This window comes from Plecotus auritus, assembly GCF_963455305.1.
Source record: "Plecotus auritus genome assembly, chromosome: 14".
Taxonomy (NCBI): domain Eukaryota; kingdom Metazoa; phylum Chordata; class Mammalia; order Chiroptera; family Vespertilionidae; genus Plecotus; species Plecotus auritus.
Genome location: NC_137780.1, coordinates 3,478,647 through 3,503,197, shown reverse-complemented (window position 1 = coordinate 3,503,197; position 24,551 = coordinate 3,478,647). Strand labels below are relative to the sequence as shown.

General features: G+C 42.3%; 1 protein-coding gene across 1 annotated transcript in view; it reads left to right on the top strand.

Moving 5' to 3' along the window:
• Nucleotides 1-24,551, top strand: part of FMN2 (formin 2) — a 160,054-nt gene that overhangs the window by 95,077 nt on the left and 40,426 nt on the right. The window contains 2 exon segments of the mRNA XM_080650940.1: nucleotides 6,781-6,873; nucleotides 22,453-22,504. Of these exon segments, the coding sequence (XP_080507066.1) occupies nucleotides 6,781-6,873; nucleotides 22,453-22,504 (145 nt within the window).

Sequence of the window (24,551 nt, the reverse complement as noted above, 5' to 3'; positions counted from 1 at the left end):
ACCCCTTTGCTGGTAGTTTAATGTCTTATGATATGCCTCACCCACTCACAGTGAGTCCCATAGTCTGTTCTCTATTAAATTCCCTACTAAACATCTCAGGGAATCCTTGACATAAAAGTGCTACAACTTAAAAATTCCTATTCTAAGATATATTTTAGTTAGAAAATAATTAAGAACCAAGATCTTTTAAAGGATAGTGCACTTAAGCATGGCTTATGAAAGAGTGCGAGGGGTGCTAATAGAATCATTCATGTTGAGCTCTATTCTTTCTTTTATTATGTTTTTAAAAAATATATTTTTACTGATTTCAGAGAGGAAGGGAGAAGGAGAGATAGGAACATCAATGAGGAGAGAGAAGCATGGATCGGCTGCCTCCTGCACACCCCACACTGGGGATCGAGCCCTCAACCTGGGCCTGTGCCCTGACCGGGAATCGAACCGTGACCTCCTGGTTCATAGGTGGGCGCTCAACCACTGAGCCATGCCGGCTGGGCAGAATTGGCATTTATTGAGCACCTTTTATTGAATGATAAATGGGCTCTTGTACTTAAACAACACATTGTATCATGTAGTTCGGAAGCCAAACATACAAACAGATAATTACGCTATGACATAGTAAGCCCGGTGCTACCTGATTGGTTAGAAATCGCCATTAGGATGGAGTCATGACATGTGAATACTTTGCAGGTGAAAACATGTATGGAAGGAAATGTTAGCAGGTGAATCTTCCACTCCCATGGCATGAGATGAGTACATCCTTGGAATTGCGGGCGATCCGACGTGACTCAAATACAGGCTGAGTGCAGGGGAGCAGAAAGCGATAAATCCACAGGAATACATACCAACCAGGTCACAAAAGCCAACATAGTCACGATGGGCAGGGAGACTCTAAATGGATGAGAGGGGTGTGTGTAAATGGATGAGTGGGGGCGTAGGGGGAGAAGGGAGGGGGATGAAGGGGAGTACAAGCATTTCAGGAAGAAGAAAAGTCTATTACTCCTGCATTCTTGGCATATCCCTCGTATGAGAGGAGAGAACGCACATCCACTGTACAAGTTTATAAGGACATTACATTTTATTCTAAATGAACTATCCAGCCACTGAAGGATTATACTTAGGGACCTGGAGTGATAATGATTTATGTCTTGCGAATATTGCTCTGGCAAGCATCGATTTTGGGAGACTTAGGAAGGAACTTCCATAAAAGATAATAGTGATTTTGACCCAGGAGGGAGCGGGACAAAGGAGATGGAAAAAACTAAACATGTGTTTCTGATTTTTAGGGGCAGCGAGGGTGGTATAAAGTAATTATTTAAATTTTTCTGTGTACTAGGTAATATATAAGTCCTTCTTAAAGAATTGTCTCACTCCATAGTTTCCATGGAGTCAGCTCTATGTAGGTTACTGTAATATTTTTCTGTTTGAGATGTTTGTATTTCTTTACATCAGCTGTGAAAAAAGTGTTTTCATTTGTGATATTTCCCCCAAAGTTAATAAGTTTCACGTATCTTTCTTTCTTCTCATCTTTCCTCCGCTCCCTCCATAATATTATACACACACGTACTGGGTTCACATGAACATTTCTCAGGATTCTTAGACTTTGCATGCTGTAAATCTCTTGAATCTTCATGAAACTCAGTAGTAATTTTGCCCTGTGGAAGGGAGAGTTAATGAGAAGAAAATGAAGTTGCGAATCACTTAATTTTAAGAGTTGATGCCGTTTATTCATTTTAGGAAAAAATAGTGAAGTTGTATTTCCTCATTTTCATGAATCACTTACTTTTCGTACCCAACTGCCTTGAAAAAAAAAAACAACAAAAAACAATGACTTCAAGGTGATTAGTTCTCTGACATTTGAGTTAAGATGCCTTTTATTTCTTGTTCTTGTCTGATCGCTGCGGCTAGGACTTCCAGTGCTCTGTTCAATAAGAGTGGTGAAAGCGGACATCCTTGTCTTGTTTCTGTTCCTAAGGGGACCGCTTTTAGTTTTTGCCCAGTGAGTATGATGTTGGCTGTAGGTCTGTCATATACGGCCTTTATTATTGATAAGGTCTGATCCCTCTATTCCCACTTTACTGAGAGTCTTTATCAAAAAAGGGTGTTGGATTTTGTGGAATGCTTTTCCTGCATCTATTGATATGATCACATGGTGTGTTTTTTTAATCTTTCAATTTATGTGATGTATTACGTGTATTGATATGTGGCTATTGTGCCAGCCTCACATCCCAGGAATAAACCAGAGAGTAACCCGAAGATTTTCCAATAAATCAAACATCCATAGAAAAATAAGTGTAGTGTTTTACATTGGAGTGTCATGTTGGAGTGTCATGTCAGTAGCTACATAGTTTCTGTTTCTTGAAATCCACTCTACGGTCATGGGAAACCGCTGGATTTTTGGAAGGAAGAACTCCTGATCTAATCAACCTTCTTTGTTCTTTGTGTCTCTGACGTGGCTTCCTTCAAACTTGACGAGGCAGGTTTATGGATGCCCGTAAAACCTTCTGGAAGCTCACAGAAAAGCAGCGACTCGAAACCAGGCAGCATTGATGGATGGAGCGTGGAGATGCAGACGTTACAGTGGGAATATTCCAGTTTCCTAAACACACACACACACACACACACACACACACACACACACACACACCAGAACCTCATGATCACGGTTCATTTCTGAGAGTGGTGTGTGGCGCTCTTATTTGAACCTGATGGTGATAAGATGACGTTTGCTGTGCCCCCCAACATGCCAATCTGTGGATTGGAATCCCTTTCCAGTGGACACATCAGAGACTTTTGTTCTTCCTCTCCTCTGGCTAGATTTGTCTTTGTAGTTGAGATCCTAACATGCCTTCCACTGTTAGCCCTTTTACACAACATAAAACCTTCTTGGATTAGAAAGGCCTTTAAATTAAACAAAAGCCTACATCGTTGGAATTACTCAGTTGTGCCAACTGCCTTTAACAGATTTTAAGAAAAATATTTGGATTTGACTGTAATGCAATTTTCCAGGAACTCTATCTCATGTTATGTTTTTAATAATGTGACTAAGTGACCCTTTGAAGTTCGTGAGACCCTTTAAGTGGTTGGTATTTTTAAAAAATTCACATAGTCACCAGTTTTGAAGATGATAATAGCTAGGATGATGTTACGCACCAAAATGCACTATAGTTAGGGGAAGAATGGGGTCCAATCTTATAAATTTCCTTATGCAACATATTGATATATACCATTGAATATATGTCTATAAGAAGTAGGCATATACAAGTCTATACAGACTTTGGAACTTTACATTTTGTTTTTCTAGTTATCCAGCAAGCTTTTCCTTCTTGATATAATGAATAAAGCAGTAAACACCGCAAATAATTGTGCACATTACATATCACAGTGAAGAGCTTTAGTCATTTGGGTTGGGATTTGGGGCACGTGGTTTAAGATTTACATGCTGTTATATGTGACCCACCACTGGAGGCTTAATGTCCAGATTAAGGAAAGTCGTGGTCATTGGCATCGTTGAAAGTACTTATTTTCACACAAGGTTTTAGTGCTATCTCTGAATTTCAAACACTGGGCACACAGAGGTGAATAGGACAGTCCTCAGGGAATGCAAATTATAATCAGAGATCGGTACATGTCAACAATAAATGCAGTAAGATAACATCATTAATAACTATCACTTTTTGAGAACTTCTTAACCATCAGCTCAGTGCTTAATGCTCAAGTGCCCTGCCTTCATCAGCCCCATTTCTAGTTGAGGAAGTTGGGGCTCAGATAATCTAAGGACTAGCTCAAGATCATGTAGCTAGCCCTAACTGGTTTCGCTCAGTAGATAGAGCATTGGCCTGCGGACTCAAGGGTCCCAGGTTCGATTCCGGTCAAGGGCATGTACCTTGGTTGTGGGCCCATCCCCAGTGGGGAGTGTGCAGGAGGCAGCTGATTGATGTTTCTCTCTCATTGATGTTTCTAACTCTCTATCCCTTTCCCTTCCTCTCTGTAAAAAATCAATAAAATATATTTTAAAAAAAGATCATGTAGCTACTAGTAGAACCGGACCTGAATGCAGATCTATTTTATTTGCATCTCTCCTTTTATATCTTTCACACATGCTCTATGGAAGAGGGACATACAAAGTTTGGGGAGTGGAGGATTGGTGATAGGTAAACATTGCTGAGATAGGTGTGTATGGATGGACAAATCAAAGTTCAACAATGGATCATAAGGGATAAGAGTATGTGGGGGGGGTGTACAAAGCATGGGGACATTCCAATAGAGATGCCATTTCCAAATTACTGAGAAATTCATATTGACAGGAGAATCCAATTCTCTTTTCCATTCATTCCACAGAAAATTGTTGAATGCCTGTTGCCTGCCAGCGGATGTTTTAAGTCCTAGCCAAAAAAGTGGAGGAGTGAGTAAATAATGAATGATAGGCGAGGAGGGACCTCGTCTGTCCTCTTAAGAGACTGGAATTCTGTGACTCACTGCAGATCTGAACTATCTATGGTGATTCTATCAGACCTGTTTTAAAAGCAAACTCCAGACATGTCATTCCACAGGGAGACTGTATAGAGAGACAGAGAGATTTCTGCTCAGTGTAGAGTTGAGGATGCTAATCATACAGCAGCTCGATGAGGAAAAAGATGCCTGGCAGAGATCGGAATGGCCATCACTCGAAACACCGAGATCCGTGACAAGGATCTTCTGTGGCTTCCGGAAGGAGGACAGGAAGTGAGATGAGGTTGCCAATAAATGACCTGAGAGTTTTTCTGGATCTAAAATTCCTCTTGGTTCCCCTTGTATACGGGGAAATCTACTATAAGTAGAGGGGGAAGATAGAAGCAATAGAAAAGATAGCTTTTGCTGGCATTTGTATTAAGAATACAGTTTATAGGAGTGGGCCAAGGACATTTCTAAAATGAGCCAAAATGCAATTTAAAGTAGAATTTCCCCTCGTTTAAAAATATGTTGCCTCCTCTTATCTGCTGTATCTTCTGTTTAAACGTTGCTGAGTGAAAATGCAGACGTGGCCCATTAGAGAAGACTTGGTCATGGTTAGTCTGTGATCCATCTCTGCTTTCCTAACTAATGACCTCCTCCTTTAAGGCCCCAGGCCTCTTAGATGACCTTCTGCAGGCTGCTGGTGGTAGGGTGTTCTGACGGCTGCGTAGACCTCCAGGCATACTCTAGCATCGAGAAGAAGGGACAGGCATTACTTCCATTTTCTAATAAAAAGTGACAAATGAAACAATTGTCACTAACGTTCAAAATATTTATCTTTCTTGACTCAGGTTTCTAAGGTCTGAAAATCAGACCAGTTGAGAGATTGGATTCTTCCTCTCCCCGTCCCCCCCGCCCCCTTGTCCCCGTCCCCCTACCCCGCCCCCATGCTGGCCTAATCTACTAGGCTACTAGTATTGTACTTTTCTCATTGTGATGGAAAAAGACTTAATTAAAAACCATCTATAATAATAAAAGCGTAAGATGCTAATTAGACCGGACAGCCAAACAACCTTCCAGACGACCTTCCGGATGAATTTTGTGCATCGGGCCTCTAGTATAGGATAAGGCAGGCTCCCTGTGGCAGGGAGTTTTTTCACGCCAATTCTCTTCTGTTCGTGGCAGTAATCAGAGTGCCTAGAGAGGTACCTTGAACACAGGAGGTAGTCAGTCCATATCTGTGTCTTAGAGCAGTGGTCACCAACCGGTGGTCTGTGAGGTCTGAAAGGTTGGTGGCCGCTGTCTTAGAGGAATAGATTGGGTAGCAATTAAAAATGACTCAGAGACCTTTGGGAATATTTCTTCATGTGATTTTGTCAGAAATAATTCCCTGAAGCTATTAGAAGGGCTGATAAATCTGCCTTATTTCCTTTCATTGATGCACCATTTCCCCTCTTCTGTAGGAATGTATGTACGTTTAGAAAACTCATCAATTTAGGATATGATTAAGTATATCCTGGTTATCCATCTGTAGACATGAATGGGCACAGAATTGCCGACTACACGGGCTGTTCTAAGTGATCCATCATAAGGGAAGCTGACTGCTAACCCTTCTCCTCACCATCTCGCTGCTGTGGTTCTGACAACCAGCCCACTGTTTTCAGAAATGTGAACTTTGGAATAAGCCGGTATTAGAAGTTAGTGGATAATAATGACCTTGATGATAATAGGAAACAGCACATGCCAGGGACAGTATTGGGACACTCTCCATCTCTTCACTGATTCGATCCTCATAACAACACTGAGAGGCAGGCCCGGGCCCTCCCTTCTCCTGATGAGACGGAGGCTCCGAGGTTGTGTACCTTGACCAGGTGACACTCCATGGAAGTGACCGAACGGGAGTCACAGACTCTTTTTTAAAAAAAAAAAAAATATATTTTTATTGATGTCAGAGAGGAAGGGAGAGGGAGAGAGAGAAACATCCATGATGAGAGAGAATCATGGATTGGCTGCCTCCTGCACGCCCCCCACTGGGGATCGAGCCTGCAACCCGGGCACGTGCCCTGAGCAGGAATCGAACCCTGACCTCCTGGTTCCTAGGTTGATGCTCAACCATGGAGCCATGCCAGCTTGGCTGGAATCACCAACTCTTACAAATGTCTTTTCACAGTCCCCTCATGAAGCCTTGCTTATAGACTAGTCATGTCAGCATCTGGTGTTTCCAGCATATGTGTGGGACATGTGCCCGTTATGGTGGTTGACAGGCCACTCTAGCTTGAGCTCCTGAGGTTTTGAGGTGGTTTTGACGCTCCATCGACGGTGCTCTAAACAGCGTGTCTCTGATTGCAGCCTGTGAGGTGGAGGCGGGGAAAGTGTACCAGGTGTCCTCCCAGGAGCACATCCAGCCCTTCAAGGAGAACATGGAGCGGTTCATCATCCAAGGTACATGCTGGGGCGGGGGGAGGGGGGGGGAGTGGGAGTGGCTTGCGTGTCCTCCCTCGTCAGCAGAGGGCAAGGAGGCATGAAAAAAAATACGCGCTGGTTCCAAAGGGATTGACATCGCAGAGAAACACACTGTGTTTGACCATTTGTCATATAGTGGTGAGAGACTGTATGCTGCTTTGTGAATGATGTTCATTATTATCATTGTTCTTTCATGAAGATGAATACAATCGATATTGGTGAAATAGCTCATATCTTTAAAGACTTTAAAATTGTTATATGTTTTTTAAATTGGTTTCAGAGAGAAAGGGAGGGAGAGAATGAGATAGAAACATCAATATTGAGAGAGAATCATGGATCGGTTGCCTCCTGCATGCCCCCTACCGGGGATGGAGTGCACAACCCGGGCATGTGCCCTGACCGAAAGTTGAACTGTGACCTCCTGGTCAATGCTCAGCCACTGAGCCACACTAGCCAGGCTTCTACTTTTTTGATAGAAAATTAGACATCCTTCTACGTTTTCACTAGGGTTATGACCTCAGTTCCTCCTCGCCTTTATTTGGTTTGTGAAAATATTGCATCCAAAAGCAAAGTATATTGATGTTTTTCAGATCTTCAAAACATTACATGCAGTTTTTAAAATAAAGGATGTACAAATTTCTCTGGATACTTAACACCTTTTTATTTTTTCAAGGAGCTTAAATAACTCAATATTATCACACTGGCTTTTCCTGTATTCCTTTGAGTTAAGCAGGGGTGAGAAATTTCAGAAGACGTTAAAGAAACAATTTGTTTAAAGAGGGAAAAAAATGCGTTAAAAGTCTCACTGTTTGAAGTCACCGAAACTTAAAATTATTCCCATGCGTTCGCTGCTCAAAACCTTTCATCCTTGGAACATTCCATGTCTTCTGGAGATCCGATTTGTGACATGTCCTGCTTGGGGACCGTTCTCGCTGTTTCAGGAATTCTCGTAGAGGCTGACACGGCTTGAGGCTGGGGCTGTGCACAGCTTTATCCTCTGTTAGGCTACGGTGTTTATACGTTGTTTAAGTGTCATTAATGATGATTGACAATGTTTTTTATTATTATTATTATTTTTTTAAATTGTTTGAAGTATTACAAATAGTAGTACATATGTTTCCTTTTTTTTTTCCTTCCCCATTGACCTCCCCCCCGGCCTCCCCTTCCCCCCAGTACATGCCTTTACCTGCCCCCCCCCCCCCAGTGTCTTGTATCCATTGGTTATGCTTATATGCATGCGTACAAGTCCTTCGGTTGATCTCTTACAGCCCCCCCCCCCCCGCAACCTCCTCTGCCTTCCCACTGTAGTTTGACAGTCTGTTCAATGCTTCTTTGCCTCTGTATCTATTTTTTTCCCCATTTCATTCCTTTAAAAAATCTTGCCTCTGCAGACTAGAAATAAACATATAATAACAAAAAATGTTTGAGTCCCAATTTCCATGTCCAACAGTTCTGAGTCCCCATTTCAATGTCAAACAGTTCCTTATGTGTACATGTCAGCAATGATATCTGGATGGTGGGCACATGGTGGAATGATGATTGACAATGAATGAGGCATGCTGGAATTTGATTAAACCTTAAGAACAGCTTTTTTTTTTTTTTTTTTTTTTAGGTAGGAAAAGACTATTTAGTCATTTAATAAAATCATGATGACCCAACGAAAACATGAAACAGAATATGAAAGAGATTCATAAATCAGAGTGGTTGTCATTTCCAGATTTTTGGGTCCTCCCTCATGACTTGGGGTGGAAAATCTCCTCATTGATTCCCAAATAACAGTCCTTTGGCTGAAATCGTAGCGGAGGACCCTGTACGCTCGCTCCGCTCTTAACGGTGAATAAAAATGAGTCTTGCTTTTTCCATTCAGTGCGGTTTTAGGATCAAGAACGTGTAATTTTAGAAAACTATGTAGGGAAAAGTATGGAATTTTGTTGTTGTTTGTGGGAAGAAAGGAGCGCTAATGCTATGATTCATTCAAAAAAAAAAAAAAGAAGTCAAACCATTTGCTGGATTTCACATCTGAAATGTTGGCGAGTGTCACCCATGTAGTTGTTCGCATTATTTATGGTTTATTATCTAACTAGAGGCCCAGTGCACGAATTCGTGCCTGGGTGGGGTCCCTTCGCCTGGCCAGTGATCGATGCCTATCAGGGGGCCGGCCAGCCGGGGGGAGGAACCCCAGGAGGTTGGCCGGCTGGCTCCCCCATTGGGGCCGATCAGGGGCCAGCTAGACCGAGGGGAAGGGGGTAGGGCCATGGGAGGTTGGCCAGCGGGGAGGGGTGGGGGGGGACCATGGAAGGTTGGCTGTGGGAGCGCACTGACCACCAGAAGGCAGCTCCTGCATTGAGCGTCTGGCCCCTGGTGGTCAGTGTGCATCGTAGCGACTGGTCGACTGGTCATTCCCGTTGTTCTAGTTGTTCAGTCGTAATGGTCACTGAGGCTTTTATATACATAGATATTCGCCATCCGTGTTTTGGAGACCGGGCACTGAACTCTTCTTTATAACTCTATCTTAGTCATCTTTTGCATGAATAGCAAAGTTACATTTTGAAACCCAGATGGAATTTCTAGATGGAGGGTTGGACCTCATCATACAAGCAATGTGATTATTGAGTGGGTGTGGTCACCTAGGGATTCTGGGGGAGGATGACGCCTTCAGGATGGACAGAGACGCCCCCACCGGTGTTAGTATTTCGAGAAGAGAGGTCAGCGGAACACCAAGAGAGGCTGTTGTAACGGAAGCCAGAGTTCGGAAGCGGTTCAGAGAGGAGAAAGTCATTACAGTGGGACCTGTTCATGGCGGGAACATTTTTTGGGGAGGGGACTGGCATGGGCAAAAATCAATTTCCTGAGCTTTCACCATTTAAGAAAAGTGAGGAAGTTCAAGGGTACCACTCTGCTACATTTTTGGAAGTCCTTGTGTGACAACTACAACTGAGGCTTAAGTTGTCCATTTAAGTTTAGTCAAAGCCACTGTAACTTAGCTATCTCCAGTTTATGCCAACATACGTGATTTTATGTTTGCACATGTGTCACTCTTACGTCGATGTTTGTCTCTGTCTCCCCCGCTTCCTCTCTCTTTAAAAATCAATTAAATGTCTTAAAAAATACATCTGTTATACAATTCAGGTAAATAATGGGATGTAAGTCTTTCTTAGTATTACTTTCCTCTGTTTGAACCACGTTTATATTTCATTTCTATCCCTCTAGAGATAATCTGTGCATAGAAGCCTATAATATGTACATGTAAATTTGTATCTACACTAATAAAAGAGTAACATGCTAATTGACCATACCTTTGCAATGCCCACCAGCCAATCAGGGGTGAGTATGCAAATTAACAAAGATGGCCGGTTACTTTGCATACACAGGTGCCAAGGGGCCGGGGATGGGGCAGGACGCAGGCGTTCCGCACCACCCCAGCCGCTCTGGGCCTCTGGGCAGTGTGGGAAGGTGGAAAGGTGGCTCCGGCCAGAGCGAAGGCAGTGCCAGCAGCCAGGGGAAGGAAGGCCCATTCTTGCACAAATCTTCATGCATCGGGCCTCTAGTTTATATATATTTTGCTCCCTTTTTCATTTTTATTAAGAAATATTTTATATTTATGTTTTATATTTTTTATATATATCATTTTTATAAAATGTAAAAGAATATATATGAAATTATTGTATATGTATACAACATACAATTTTGTATGTTAGATATTCATTTTATGTATAACACAAAAATAAATATATTTTATTATTCTTGTACTCTCATTGTTTGCTGTAACTATGTTCGATAACGTTGCCACAAACATTGAATTAGTGAATTCTGAACCATTGCTCCCAGTTGCAAATACAGGGTTAGGTTTCTTCAAGCCTCTGGCCATGTTTTGGTCTCGTTTTCATCATTTGATCAACATGCTACCTTAGGTGTGTTCATGTTTGAAGATACCTTGTTTAGTGTACGTTGTTGATTCATTAACATTAAACTCACCGCCGGCAGTGCTGTAACTCACACCCGCATGGAGCGCATCTGACACATGGATTTTCTCCGCGAAGCCCGCCTGGCTTTCTTGTTCTCCTGTACCCTGGACAGCACTGCAGCCACTCGAGCAATGGAAGTGACAAAAAAAGCACAAAGATGCTGAAAAGTGTGTCACAACAGACTGTGAAAATGATTTACAGTTTGGGCGCTGAAATAAGAAGCGAGAGCCTCGCCTTCATTAGCGGCAGCTGGCGGAGTGTTGGCCCGGCGACTCAGATTTTCCACTGCACGTGCCCGTGGTGACCACAAAAGCTCTAGAAGGATGGATTTGCGAATTAAAATGAATCTTAGTGAGTGGACACATTCAAAAATGTGGAATCCATGGATAATGAGGATCCAATGTACACTTGAAAGGCATACATATTATAAGAAGGTTATAGATGTATGTATATATTTAACCTAAATGAGATCTAAAGAATTATAATGAGGTGAATAGCCACATGCACCCCACTCAAGGAGCAGACCTGGATCAGTATGTCCAGCTCTTTTATGGATCCTTCCCAATGTTGTGCCTGAGTTCTCTCAGACATGACCACTAATGTGAATGTCAAATGTATCATCTGCATACTTCTTATTTTTTAATTATTTCACCCATTCATCCATTCCCCGCCCCCTCCTTTGGCAACCATCAGCTTGGCCTCTAGATCTGTGGGTCTGCTTCTGTTTTGTTTATTCATTTGTTTTGTTTTGTTTTTGATTCTACATATAAGTGAAGACATATGGTATTTGTCTTCGTCTGACTTATTTCACTTAGCACAATATACTGTAGGTCCATCATGTTGTTACAAATGGCAAGATTTCATTCTTTTTTACTGCTGAGTAATATTCCAATATATATGTCTATATTCATATATTCGTATATGCATATATATAGTAGAGGCCTGGTGCATGAATTCGTGCATGGGTGGGGTCTGGCCAGCCTGGCCAGGGGGAGGGGACAAAGGCAGTTGGCTGGCCTGCCTGCTGGTCGAACTCCTGGTCAAGGCGACAATTTGCATATTAGCCTTTTATTCTATAGGATATACACTGAGTGGCCAGATTATTATGCGTTCAGAGATCATCATCATCTGGCCACTCAGTGTGTGTGTGTGTGTGTGTGTGTGTGTGTGTGTGTGTGTGTGTGTGTATATATATATATGGCATTCTGACATATGTATTCATATCATTTTTATCCATTTATCTATTGATGGGCACCTAGGTTGTTTCCATATGTTGGCTGTTGTCAATAATGCTGCATTGAACATTGGGGTGCCTGTATCTTTTCAAATTAGTGTTTTTGCTCTCTTCCAGTAAGTACCCGAACTGAAATTTCTGGATTGTACGGCAGACCTACTTTTAGTTTTTTGAGGGAACGCCATGCTGTGTCCCACAGTGGCTGCACCAGTTTGCAATCCCGCCAGTGGCGTAGGAGGGCCCCCTTTTCTTCACATCCTCACCAGCACTTGTTAGTTGTTGATTTTTTGATGATGGTCATTCTGACAGGTGTAAGGTAACTTCTCATTGTGGTTTTGACTTGCACGTCTCTGGTGATTAGTGATGTTGAGCATCTTTTCATACGTTTTTGAACATCTGTACGTCCTCCGGAGAAAGGTCTTTTTTAGGTCCTCTGCCCATTTTCTTTTCCTGACTCGAGGATATGCTTTTTATTGTTTTTAGAGAAAGGAAGGGAGAGAGGGAGGAAGAGAGAGAGAGAGAGAGAGAGAGAGAGAGAGAGAGAGGAGAGAAGAGATTTGTGAGAGAGAAACATTGATCAATTGATCAATTGCCTCCTGTATATACCCTGACTGGGAATCGAACCCGAAACCTTTTGGTGTACGGGGTGATGCTTCCAACAACTGAGCCACACCGGCTAGGACTCTGTCCACTTGCTATTAAATTGTGTGAGTACCTTAGATTTTTTGGATATTAACCCCTTGTCAGATATATTATTTGTGAATATCTTTTTCATTCAGTGGTTTGTTTTTTTGCTTTGTGGATGGTTTCTTTTCTTACCTTTGTCTGATTTTGGTATCAGGGTGATATTGGCTTCATAGAATTAGTTCCGGAGCAATTATTCCTCTTGGATTTTTTTGAAATCGTTTAAGAACTATAGATATCAATCCTTTAAATCCAATGTTTGGTAGAATTCACTTGTCAAGCTGTCTGGTTTTATTAGTTGGGAGTTTTTTGATGACGGTTTCAATTTCTTTGTTAGTAATTTCTGTTTCTTTCTGGTTCAGTTTTGGAATGCTGTTGAGTTTGTTGGCATATAGTTGTTCAGTATTCTTTAATGATTCTTTGTATTTCTGTGGTGTCAGTTGTAATGTCTCTTCTTTCATTTCTGATTTTATTTATTTGGGCTCTCTTTTCTTCTTGATGAGTTTGGCTAAAGGTTTGTCAATTTTGTTTATCTTTTCCAAGGACCAGCTCTTATTTTCATTGATCTTTCTAACATCTCTATTTTATTTCTTTGCTCTCTGATCTTTATACTTTCTCTTTATAGGTTTGCCAAAAATATAAATTGTAAACATTTTATTAGTTTTGCAAGTTTATGAACTTTGGGTAAGTGGAACTGTAACTGTACTGTTCTGTGACTTGCTTTTATCTCCATTGAATATTGTTCTTGAGATTCTTCCATGATTGTGCACATGCCTGTATTTTGTTAATATTGATTTCATTGTAGGTATATACTACACCACAATTTATTTCTCCCGTTTTTCCTTTTTTTTTTTTTTTTTTAGCTAAAAGGAAAAATGCTTTAGTCCTGGGGTACACGCATATTCTCTTTTTTAGTACTAACCTAGGAGAACAAAGATTTGCTGGGGTATAAGGCTTATGAATCTTTTGCCTCTAAGGTAAAGCCAAATTACTTAATCGTGATTAATTCCAGTCTACAGCGATACCAATAGAATTTCAGGGTGTCAAATCCTTGTAAGCATTTGGTTCTTAGATTGGCTATATCTATTATTTCAAATGGTATTCATTGTGGGTTTCACAGGCATTTTTCTGATTATTTACTAGAACTGGTGGATTTTCACATGTTTAAAGGCGTTTGCTGTTCTGTGAACTACCTGTTGAGTCTTCTGACTGTTTTCTGTTGCTTACTGAATAATTAAGAGTTCTTTGGTTAAATCGTCACAAACACTTCTCTCTCTTTGGACCTTGTTTTTTCATCTTTCTTATACTGACGATTGATAAGCAGAAGTTCTGTATTTCCAAATAGCAAATTTTATTAGACTTTTTCTTTTTTAAAAAATATATTTTATTGATTTTTTACAGAGAGGAAGGGAGAGTGATAGAGAGTCAGAAACATCAATGAGAGAGAAAAATCCATCAGCTGCCTCCTGTACACTCCCCACTGGGGATGTGCCCGCAACCAAAGTACATGCCCTTGACTGGAATCGAACCTGGGACCCTTCAGTCCACAGGCCGACACTCTATGCACTGAACCCGTGGTTGGCAAACTGCGGCTCGTGAGCCACATGCGGCTCTTTGGCCCCTTGAGTGTGGCTCTTCCACAAAATACCACGGCCTGGGCGAGTCTATTTTGAAGAAGTGGCATTAGAAGAAGTTTAAGTTTAAAAAATGTGGCTCTCCAAAGAAATGTCCATCGTTGTACTGTTGATATTGGGCTCTGTTGACTCATGAGTTTGCCGACCACTGCACTGAGCCAAACCCGTTAGGGCTTAACTTATGTTTTTTATAACCAATACCATCCTCTTTGCTCACCATTCCTTTATGTATGCCTTCTGAGATGGTTCTTCTTTCGGAAGCACACTCTTTAAAAGTTCCCTGGTGTGAAACTGTGCATTGAAAACCCTCTTTTTTTTTTGTCTGGGTGGAAATCTCCATCACAGCTGTTTGGGGAGATAGGTTTGCTGATGATAAAACTCTGGGGTGCAAGTCAATTCCTCTCCGCGTTCCGGATGCCGCGGTCTCTCACCTCCCTTCATTCCCCGGCAGCTTTGCTCCCGTGCCATTTTAGTTTCTAAACGAAATTTATTCGCAGACTGTTTCTGTTTTTCTTTCTTTTCTTTTCTTTTTTTTCCCCCGATTTCTATTTCTATTATTTGTTTGGGCTCAACATCAGAGGGCACTGCCAAGCGAGAACTTTTTGAAGATCAGGTAGGGTCTCCCTCCTTGTGGACGGGGGCTCAGGGCAGTGTGATCGCCCGCTGGGGGTGCTGGATCCTTAAGTGGAGAGGGTTTCCCCTCCCACCCAGGGCCACGGTGGAGAAGGACCCAGTCCTCAGCGTCTCCTCTAGTGGGTGCGTGGGGGTGCCTTTTGGGTTTCTCTGCCCCGATGGAGTGTCTCCTGGGGCACCGTGGAGGACGCGGGGCCTGGTCACATGTTCCTGCTCGGTCGTTCCAAGGACAATCTTGGGTTGCGGGGTGGAGAGCTGTCCCCGAGGCGGTACTAGCACCTTGGGAAGTCTTGCTCCTGATGGTTTTGACTGCTTCGGAGAATTTTCTTTATTTTCTAGCCAACTCAGCCATGCGTTACATTTTATTTGAATCCGATACCTTGAAGCACTTGGCTGTAAAACTTTTTGATGTCGCGTTCTTAGTGTGGTTGAAAAGAGAGGCCGCTCTTGGATGTTATTTTTTTTCTTTCAATTAAAATAGCCTCAAGATAATTTTGTATCCGTACGTTCTTCTTAACGATTTCGTAGTATTCCATTGGGAAAGGGCAGCAAAATTAACTTGTTTATTTCTTTGCTTGTAAACCTTCTTTCCTTCTACATTGCTTTGAAAAGAAAAAGATTAAGAGAATAAATGTGTACATTTCTCATAGTACATGCTTGTACAATACATACATTCCTTAATGTTGAACTGCAGGGTCGAAAGCAATATTGGCCTTATTCTTTTTTAAAAAAATATATTTTATTGATTTTTTACAGAGAGGAAGGGAGAGGGAGAGAGAGCTAGAAACATCGATGGGAGAGAAACATCCATCAGCTGCCTCCTGCACACCTCCTACTGGGAATGTGCCCACAACCAAGGTACATGCCCTTGACCGGAATCGAACCTGGGACCCTTGAGTCCGCAGGCCGACGCTCTATCCACTGAGCCACACCAGTGAGGGCTTATTCTTGATGCCTCTTTTTAAAAAATGCATCTTTATTGTTGAAAGTATTACAGATGTCCCCTTCTCCCCCTCATTGGCCCCTTCTAGCCTGCACTCACCCCTGCCCCAGACCTACACCACTCTATTTTCGGTGTCCATGGGTTACACATATAAATTCTCCGGTTAATCTCTTCCCACCACGCCCTCCCTCTGAGGGTCCAAAGCCTGTTCCACGCTTCCATGTCTCTGCATCTCTTTGGTTCACCAGTTTATTTTGTTCTTTGGATTCCACATATGAGTGAGATCATGTGGTACTTGTCTCTGTCTGACTGGCTTCTTTCGCTTAGCATAATGCTCTCCGGGTCCCTACCTCCTTAGGGGAAATAGCAGCATGTTGATTTAGAAGGCAATATTTAGAACTGAACAAATTTAACCATGTAGAATGACAGCGTTTCCTGGTTAATGTTCCACATCTGTCAGCATACTGATCTCCTGGTTGGCAGAGATTCTCACTGGGTATTCCTGGGTCATTAGTGAGGTTGGAAACATTAGAACTGAGGATACCTGTGATGTCCATGTAGGTTATCTGTGATGACTCGAGTCTACTCTGAAGATAAGCAACACTGGTCAGGCATAGACCCATGGCCCATAGGCGCATGTAAGTATAACCACCCCTGTCTCCATTGTAAATGAGTAATATCTTAGTGAGATATTCAAAAAGCGTCTGACCTATGAGAGTTCATCTAGCCCAGGTGGCAAATTTGTCCCGTCTTGTGCCAAATCGGATAGGGAGAGCCCTGTTTTCAGCACAATTTTCAGATCTTTATTGGATTCTGGAAATTTAAAGAGGCATTATTGATGTGTGTCATGGAATAGGGAAGTTTGAGTTATTTCCTTCCATGAGAAATAATTCTTACATTTTCCATAAGAAATCTATATACATAAAAGGCTAAGTGATCGACCGTATGTCCATCTGACTGTCTAACCCAGCGGTCGGCAAACTCATTAGTCAACAGAGCGGCAAACCGCGGCTCTCGGGCCGCATGTGGCTCGCGAGCCGCAGTTTGCCGACCACTGGTCTAACCGACCGACCGACGGGCCTTATGACTGAGACTCCTATTATAGAGAAAGGGCGAATAGCAATAATAACATATTTTGTATTTTAATTTTATAATACTATATTATATATACTGTTTTTGACTTGGAACAGAATGGGAGAGAAACATTGATGTGAGAGTGAAATATCAATAGGCTTCCTCCTGCATGTCCCTCCCCCCTCCCCCCCCGACCGGAAATCGAACCATCAACCCTTCAGTGCGCAGAATGATGCTCAGCCCACTGAGCCACACCAGCCTGGGTGGTTTTGTGTTTTGATCATTTGAATCTACAACCCTATATAATAAAAGCATAATATGCAAATCGACCGAACAGCGGAACGACCAGTCGCTATGATGTGCACTGACCACCAGGGGGCAGATGTTCAATGCAGGAGCTGCCCCCTGGTGGTCAGTATGCTCCCACGGCGGGGGCGCTGCTCAGCCTGAAGCCAGGCTCGTAGAGAACTAATTGGTGTTACATTTAGTATTGAAAGCTTGGTCTTAACACATGCGCTTTCATATTTTTAGTTAAAGGCCCAGATAGTTTTTGAAAATCCTTATTTAAGCTCATCTTGGAATTAATAAGAAGGTGTGCTTCAGTAAGCTAGCTGTTGCTTGGTAAAGAAAAAGGGAATGAATTGCCCTGAATGTGTCTTTATTTTTATGCTGCATTAGCAACAGTCCACGAGACATTTGCTTAGTCTACAGGTGGGGTAATATATAGGTTGTTGGTATGATTTGATGTAAAAAATTAGGTGAACATTTGCCCATTTGGAAATCAATAGCCTTTTTACAAGGTATCGTCTACAGAATGTCAAACCCATGCGTACATATGTTTTCCCATGTTTCTCACTTTGAGTATACAATGAAGATTTAGCCCGACCGGTGTGGCTCAGTTGGTTGAGCATCAGCCTTTGAGCCAGGAGGTCACGGTTCGAATCCCGGTTGGGGCACATGCCCGGGTTGTGAGCTTGATCCCCTAAGGGCCGTGTGCAGGAGGCAGCCGATCCATGATTCCCTCTCATCATTGAACCTTTCAGGAATCAACCTTCATTTATTTGATTACTTTTTGTTTCCATCTGTTTGTTTATTTTAAGGCTAGGGCATAAGATCACCTTTCAGGCCCAATTCTACAGGAGACCTTTGGCATGGACGATCCGATGCCCCTGAATAGGCAATGGGTTAAAAATAGTGTTTTCACGATTCTGTTTCAGCACGCCGGCATTTTAGTGTGTCTTCCCCAACAGCAGCCATACGTCCCCTCCCCCAAACCTCTGCCCCCACAAATATTTTCTGTTGGGTGCTGTCCTACTAAGTTACTATTTTGACGCAGCGATTAGCGTCTGCAGCCGCTGCTCTGGCGTCGGCCTCTTTGGCAAGGTTAACTATTTCTGCTGAACTTGTTCCAAAGGCCTGTGAGTAAGCGGAGGCCCTGACGGACGCCCTTGCGTGAGCGAGTACTGCATATTCCCAGGTAATTGGAGACAGAGTTGATTTTGACTGATATCAGATGGACGGCAACTCAGAACCCTTTCATCTGCTTGTCTGAGCCCTCAATCTTTGTGCTGTTGTTCTTTTTATTTAAAGCGTTAACTAGTTTTTGTTTATAATTATCTGTGAATGTGCATTTCGGGTTGCTTTTAAGTGCAGCCAGGATGGGTTATTTTTTAGACCAAGGCAACGCCTTTCTTCTGAGTCATTGAAAGTTGTCATTTGATTGCAGATATATTGCTTCGGGTTTTGAGGGTTTTGTCACATGGCTTCTTTGGACAATGAACTTGAAATCAAGTGAACTTTAAGTCCTTTATACATGTCCAGACAGGGAATGAATATCTGAATTTTTTTTGCTATCTTCCTTCCTTCCTTCCTTTCTTTCCTTTTCTATATCTATTTTTATTGATTTCAGAGAGGAAGGGAGAAGGAGAGAGAGAGAGAAACATCAATGATGAGAGAGAATCATCGATTGGCTGCCTCCTGCACGCCCCACACTGGGGATGGAGCCCACAACAGTCAAACTGCAATTTTGCGGTGGTTCCATATTCTATGCAGATGAAGAAAGCATATACTTACAGCTTCTCAGAAAGCGTCAGCCCCTAAATTATGGTGAGCACAATGACATTGTTCATGATGGTTCCTTTGGATGTGTAATAAAAAAGCTCTTGCCCGTTGTATGAGCAAGTTTAGCTGAAAAAAAAAAAAAAACACACACATAACACTTTATTCAAAGTGGCAGAAGATGGATTTTTACCAAAGGAACAAACCCTTTCCCCAAACCTAACAGCCATATTACAATCATAAAACCAAATTGGGATATCAAAGAATCCTTTAAAACATTCTATTATCGTGCTTTTTACATTGAAGCGAAGGCGATATGTGTATTCAAACTGTAGTCAACTCTGACAGACAGTCAAATGCCAAGACCAAGGAGCGTGGTCAGACGACACATTTCAACTCTCGATGGAGAATGCACAAACCGTGAGCTTGAAGGATTTGTCTCTGGATGGCACTCGTAGAAAGAAAACCTTCCTGAAAAGTCGGGGTGCAAATCACTTTCCTGAGAACAAGGGGATAACCATTTTCCAACGTAACACTCGCATAAACGCAGCATCAACATTTCGTTGTCACGATTGTTATACACACACGTATGATGTGAACTTAGTGACAAATGGCAGGATCTGATTTCTTTTTTTTTAAAAAAATATATTTTATTGATATTTTACAGAGAGGAAGGGAGAGGGAGAGAGAGTTAGAAACATCGATGAGAGAGAAACATCCATCAGCTGCCTCCTGCACATCTCCTACTGGGGATGTGCCCGCAACCCAGGTACATGCCCTTGACCGGAATCGAACCTGGGACCCTTCAGTCACCAGGCCGATGCTCTATCCACTGAGCCACACCGGTCAGGGCTGATTTCTTTAAAAAAAAAATGTTTTTATTGATTTCAGAGAGGAAGGGAGAGGGAGAGAGAGAGAAACATCCATGAGAGAGAATCATGGATCGGCTGCCTCCTACATGCCCCACACTGGGGATCAAGCCCACAACCCGGGCATGTGCCCTGACTGGGAATTGAACCATGACCTCCTGGTTCATAGGTCGATGCTCAACCACTGAGCCACGCCGACCTTGGTGGTTTTTCCTTGAACCAACTGTATGTGCCTCGAGAATTGCTCCTGGAAGCAAAGCATTTGAATGCAAGGCGGCCCACAGCAGAGTCTATAAGACAATATGTTCGTGTGGGACAGTCTTTTCAAAGTAAAACGATGGAACATTTATTCTGTTGTTCAGAATGGCTAATGACTGCCCCATACGTGTATGTAAACAGTCTAAAGTACAGAAAGGGAAAAGCGGGGCCGGGGTGGGGGGGGAACCCTCAGCTGCCAGCTCAACCGGTCCCTTTTAAATTCTTAGAATCCTGGCCGAGCGTGGCAGCAGCTCACTGGATTGCGGCTCTGCAGATACTCAGCCGACTTCGAGCAAACACTGCCTTGAGGTTGTAAAACATTAACCAGCCCAAGCTGGACTGCTGTGTTTAAAGCAGCGGTAGAGACACGCTGACCATTCCCGGGTGACATGGGTTGGATCTTGTGCACAGTCCCCATCCTTGGTAATGAACTTGCTCTGTTCCACGTTGGCTTCTAGTTTCTCCAAATGGCCAGGTGTGACCCAAAGGGCGCACTTGGCAAACCGGGGAACTCGTATGCATATGTGCATAACCCAGGGTCACAGACAGTGGGGTGGTGACACAGGCCTGGGGTGGGGGGCGGGCCAGAGGAGGTCAATGGGGGAAAGAAAGGGGGGACATAGGTAATACTTTCAACAATAAAGATTAAAAAAAAAAAAAAAAGACCACGTCTGCTTTCACTAGTCCAGGCTTTTATTATTATTATCTTTAAACTTTTTGTTCTATAGCTCAACTGATTTTCAGAATGTGTCACAGACCATTAGTGAAGCACGAAATCAATTTAGGGGCTCACGATTAACCTTTGAAAATCGAACAGAACAGACTAAAAACATTACAGGAAATAGTATTTTTAACACATTTTTCGTGTCAAAAATCTTTATGTGTGTGTGTGTGTATAGAACAGGGGTGGGCAAACTTTTTGACTCGAGGGCCACAATGGGCTCTTAAACTGGACCGGAGGGCCGGAACAAAAGCATGGATGGAGTGTTTGTGTGAACGAATATAAATTCAAAGTAAAGGAGCGGAGGGGAGAGCAAGAGAACCGGATAGAACAGCCGGATCCGGCCCGCGGGCCGTAGTTTGCCCAAGGTTGGTATAGAAGCACTAGGTAAATTCCTAGAATGCTGCTAGATCAGAAAGGCGAGAGTCACTGCCATTCTTACTTTATGCGATGGCGTTAGGTGGTATTTTAAATCATTTGAAAATAGGGGTGTGATCTCCTTCCCAAATTTGACCCTTGGGCTTACGTCTGGCTATCATGCTTCCTTTTTAGATAAAAATTGCAGCAAATAAATGGGTCGATGATCACCTCCCGCTTTCAATGGACGGGGAATGTTTGTGTCCTGTCTTGCTCCTTTGTAGAAACTATCTCGGCATCTGTCCGTCTGTGCGGAGAACACTTAGGGAGCAGGTCACATACCCTTGCTCTTTAGTTTGTTGTTTTTTTTTAAATAAATCTTTATTGTTCAGATTATTACAGGTGTTCCTCTTTTCCCCCCCCCATAGCTCCCCTCCACCTGATTCCCCACCCCACCCCATGCCCTTACCCCCCGCCACTGTCTTCATCCATAGGTGTAAGATTTTTGTCCAGTCTCTTCCCACACCCCTCACACCCCCTTCCCCCTGAGAATTGTCAGTCCACTCCCTTTCTGTGTCCCTGATTCTATTATATTCACCAGTTCATTCTGTTCTTCAGATTTTTTATTCACTTGATTTTTAGATTCACTTGTTGGTATGTATGTATTTGATGTCATTTTGTTGTTCATAATTTTTATCTTTACCTTCTTCTTCTTCTACTCTTTAGTGTTTTGACTTGGTTTTTGTCCCTTTGCTTGAAATAATTAATTTCAGCTAACTGTTGGTATTGGATATTCGACAAACACAATAGACACGCGTATGAAACTAGCTGGTGTTGTGGATTCTCAGATTCATGTGACAGATTTAAAGAAATGACTTAGCATCTCATCATTTTAATTGGTGATATAATATATTTTATCTGTATCAATAGGATAGTTTTAATTTAAGGAATATTAAATATAATCTATTCCGTTATATCTTTTCATAGATTTAAAATAAACTTCTGACTGGAGCATATTAGCATTCATAATAATGAGCTATACTCTATTTTATATTCTTTGAATCCTACTTGCTTGAGTGAGTATAACTATTTGTCATTTATCTTTTTTTTTTTTTTTTGTATTTTCAGCTAAAATTGACCAAGAGGCAGAGGAGAATTCACTAACAGAGACTCATAAATGGTGAGAAATTAAGTACTTTTCTGTAATATTTCCTTCCAGAATATGCTTATAAAATTCGTAGTATGTTTTATCTCAAGGAACCAGTCAGTAGCTCCATTTTTATTTCCAAGCACAGGACGAAAAGAAGGTAATGTAACAGTGTCCTTTAATTCCACATTGAATTTTGGAATTTTGTATTTGTGAGTCTGGATGGTGTGTAATCCTGTTAAGTATCCATTTCTTGTGAATAGCGTAGCCCCTTCCCTTTTGAAGAGGGTTTGGGGATACAAGAGGAAGGAAGGTAGCAGGAATCTGTCTCAAGAAAAAGGGGTGAAGAGTTTGGTGATAGGGAACTATTGCGTTTCCACATTCAAACGTGGAGTCTAGTTAGAAAGCCTGGGGTTTCACGTGTGTACACCCCAACTTCCAGAATGGAGGTTGGCAATCATGGGTGAGCATAGAGAAGGATCTCAGAAATTGCGCTGCCTCGATTTTCTCCACTTCTTTTTTCTCCCTGTATTAGTTGGGGTTCACCAAAAAACAGAACCAATAAAATGTATATGTGTATGTACATATTGTGTACGTGTGTGTGTGTGTGTGTGTGTGTGTGTGTGTGTGTGTGTTTGAATGCACACGGGGTGGTGGTCGGGAGAGAAATGCTAAGGAATTGGCTCAGGGCAGGTGGAGATTATGGCAGGAATTGATGTTATACTCTTGAGTCTGAAAGCATTCTGGACACAATCCCTTCTTCCTGTGGAACCACAGCACCCCCACACTGGGTGCTTATTTCAGGCTCTGCTCTTATTTTATTTGTAATTAGCTTACATGGCTGTCTTCAATTGTGGAAAAATAGCATCCAACCAAATACGATTGTTTTTATTTTCCCACAGAATTGCTCGGGGTCTGTGTCCGCTCACAGGCAGAGAATGTAAAAATCTGATTTGTCTAATACATGGCCGTTTCTGTGTATCTAAAGTTAAAGAATAGCCCTGGCTGGGTTGGCTCAGTGGATAGAGCTTTGGCCTATGGACTGAAGGGTCCCGGGTTCGATTCCCCGTCAGGGCACATGCCCGGGTTGTGGGCTCGATCCCCAGTAGGGGACGTGCAGGAGGCAGCCGATCCATGATTCTCTCTCATCATGGATGTTTCTCTCTCTCTCTCTCTCTCCCGCCCCTTCCTCTCTGAAATCAATAAAAATATATTTATAAGAAGAATAATGAAAATAGGAACACTTATAAATTGTGGCTAACTTCACATTGTTTTTTTTTTTAGAATTTCTTCTTCTGTTTCTTTCTTTAAATTCCACCAGTGAAAACCATATTTTATAGGGAAGCTGACTTTTGAGATAGACAAAGGACAGATTTAATTGTGACACCAATACAGCTGATAAAATGACGAAAGTAAAATTTGAATGATCTAATGGAATAGTTTCAATAGGAGGATGGTTGCGAGTTAGTTTACGTGATGTTCTGGATAAAGGAAATCGGGCCGAGAAAGGTATGATGAACTGTGAGTAATTCATGCAAAACAAAAGGGCTAGTTTGGACCACTTCTCTTACTTTAAACAAACTTTCATTTTTCTAGGAAGTTTGGGAGTTTTCCTTCAGATTAAAACATGGCTTCAAAGTTGTTTGTATATTTCCACAGGACATACGCTACTGGAATTTTTAAAATAAAACTCTTGTTATTATAACACTAGAGGCCCGTTGCACGAAGATTCGTGCAATAGGCCTTCCTTCCCCTGGCTGCTGGCACCGGTTTTCCTCTGGAACCCAGGAACCAGGGCCTGGCAGAGCCAAGCCTTCAGCCTTCAGGTTTGGCTTCAGTCTTCAGTCTTCAGCCTTCAGTCTTAGCTCTGTGACTGCATATGCAAATTAACCCACCATCTTTGTTGGGTTAATTCGCATACTCCTGATTGGCTGGTGGCGTCGCGGAGGTACGGTCAATTTGCATCTTTCTCTTCTATTAGTTTAGATGTTTCAGAATGGAAGTCTTTAAAAAGTTTTTCCCCCAGGGGCTAAAGACAACTAAATGATTAGAGTCTAATTAATTGCTTATTTTTTAAAAA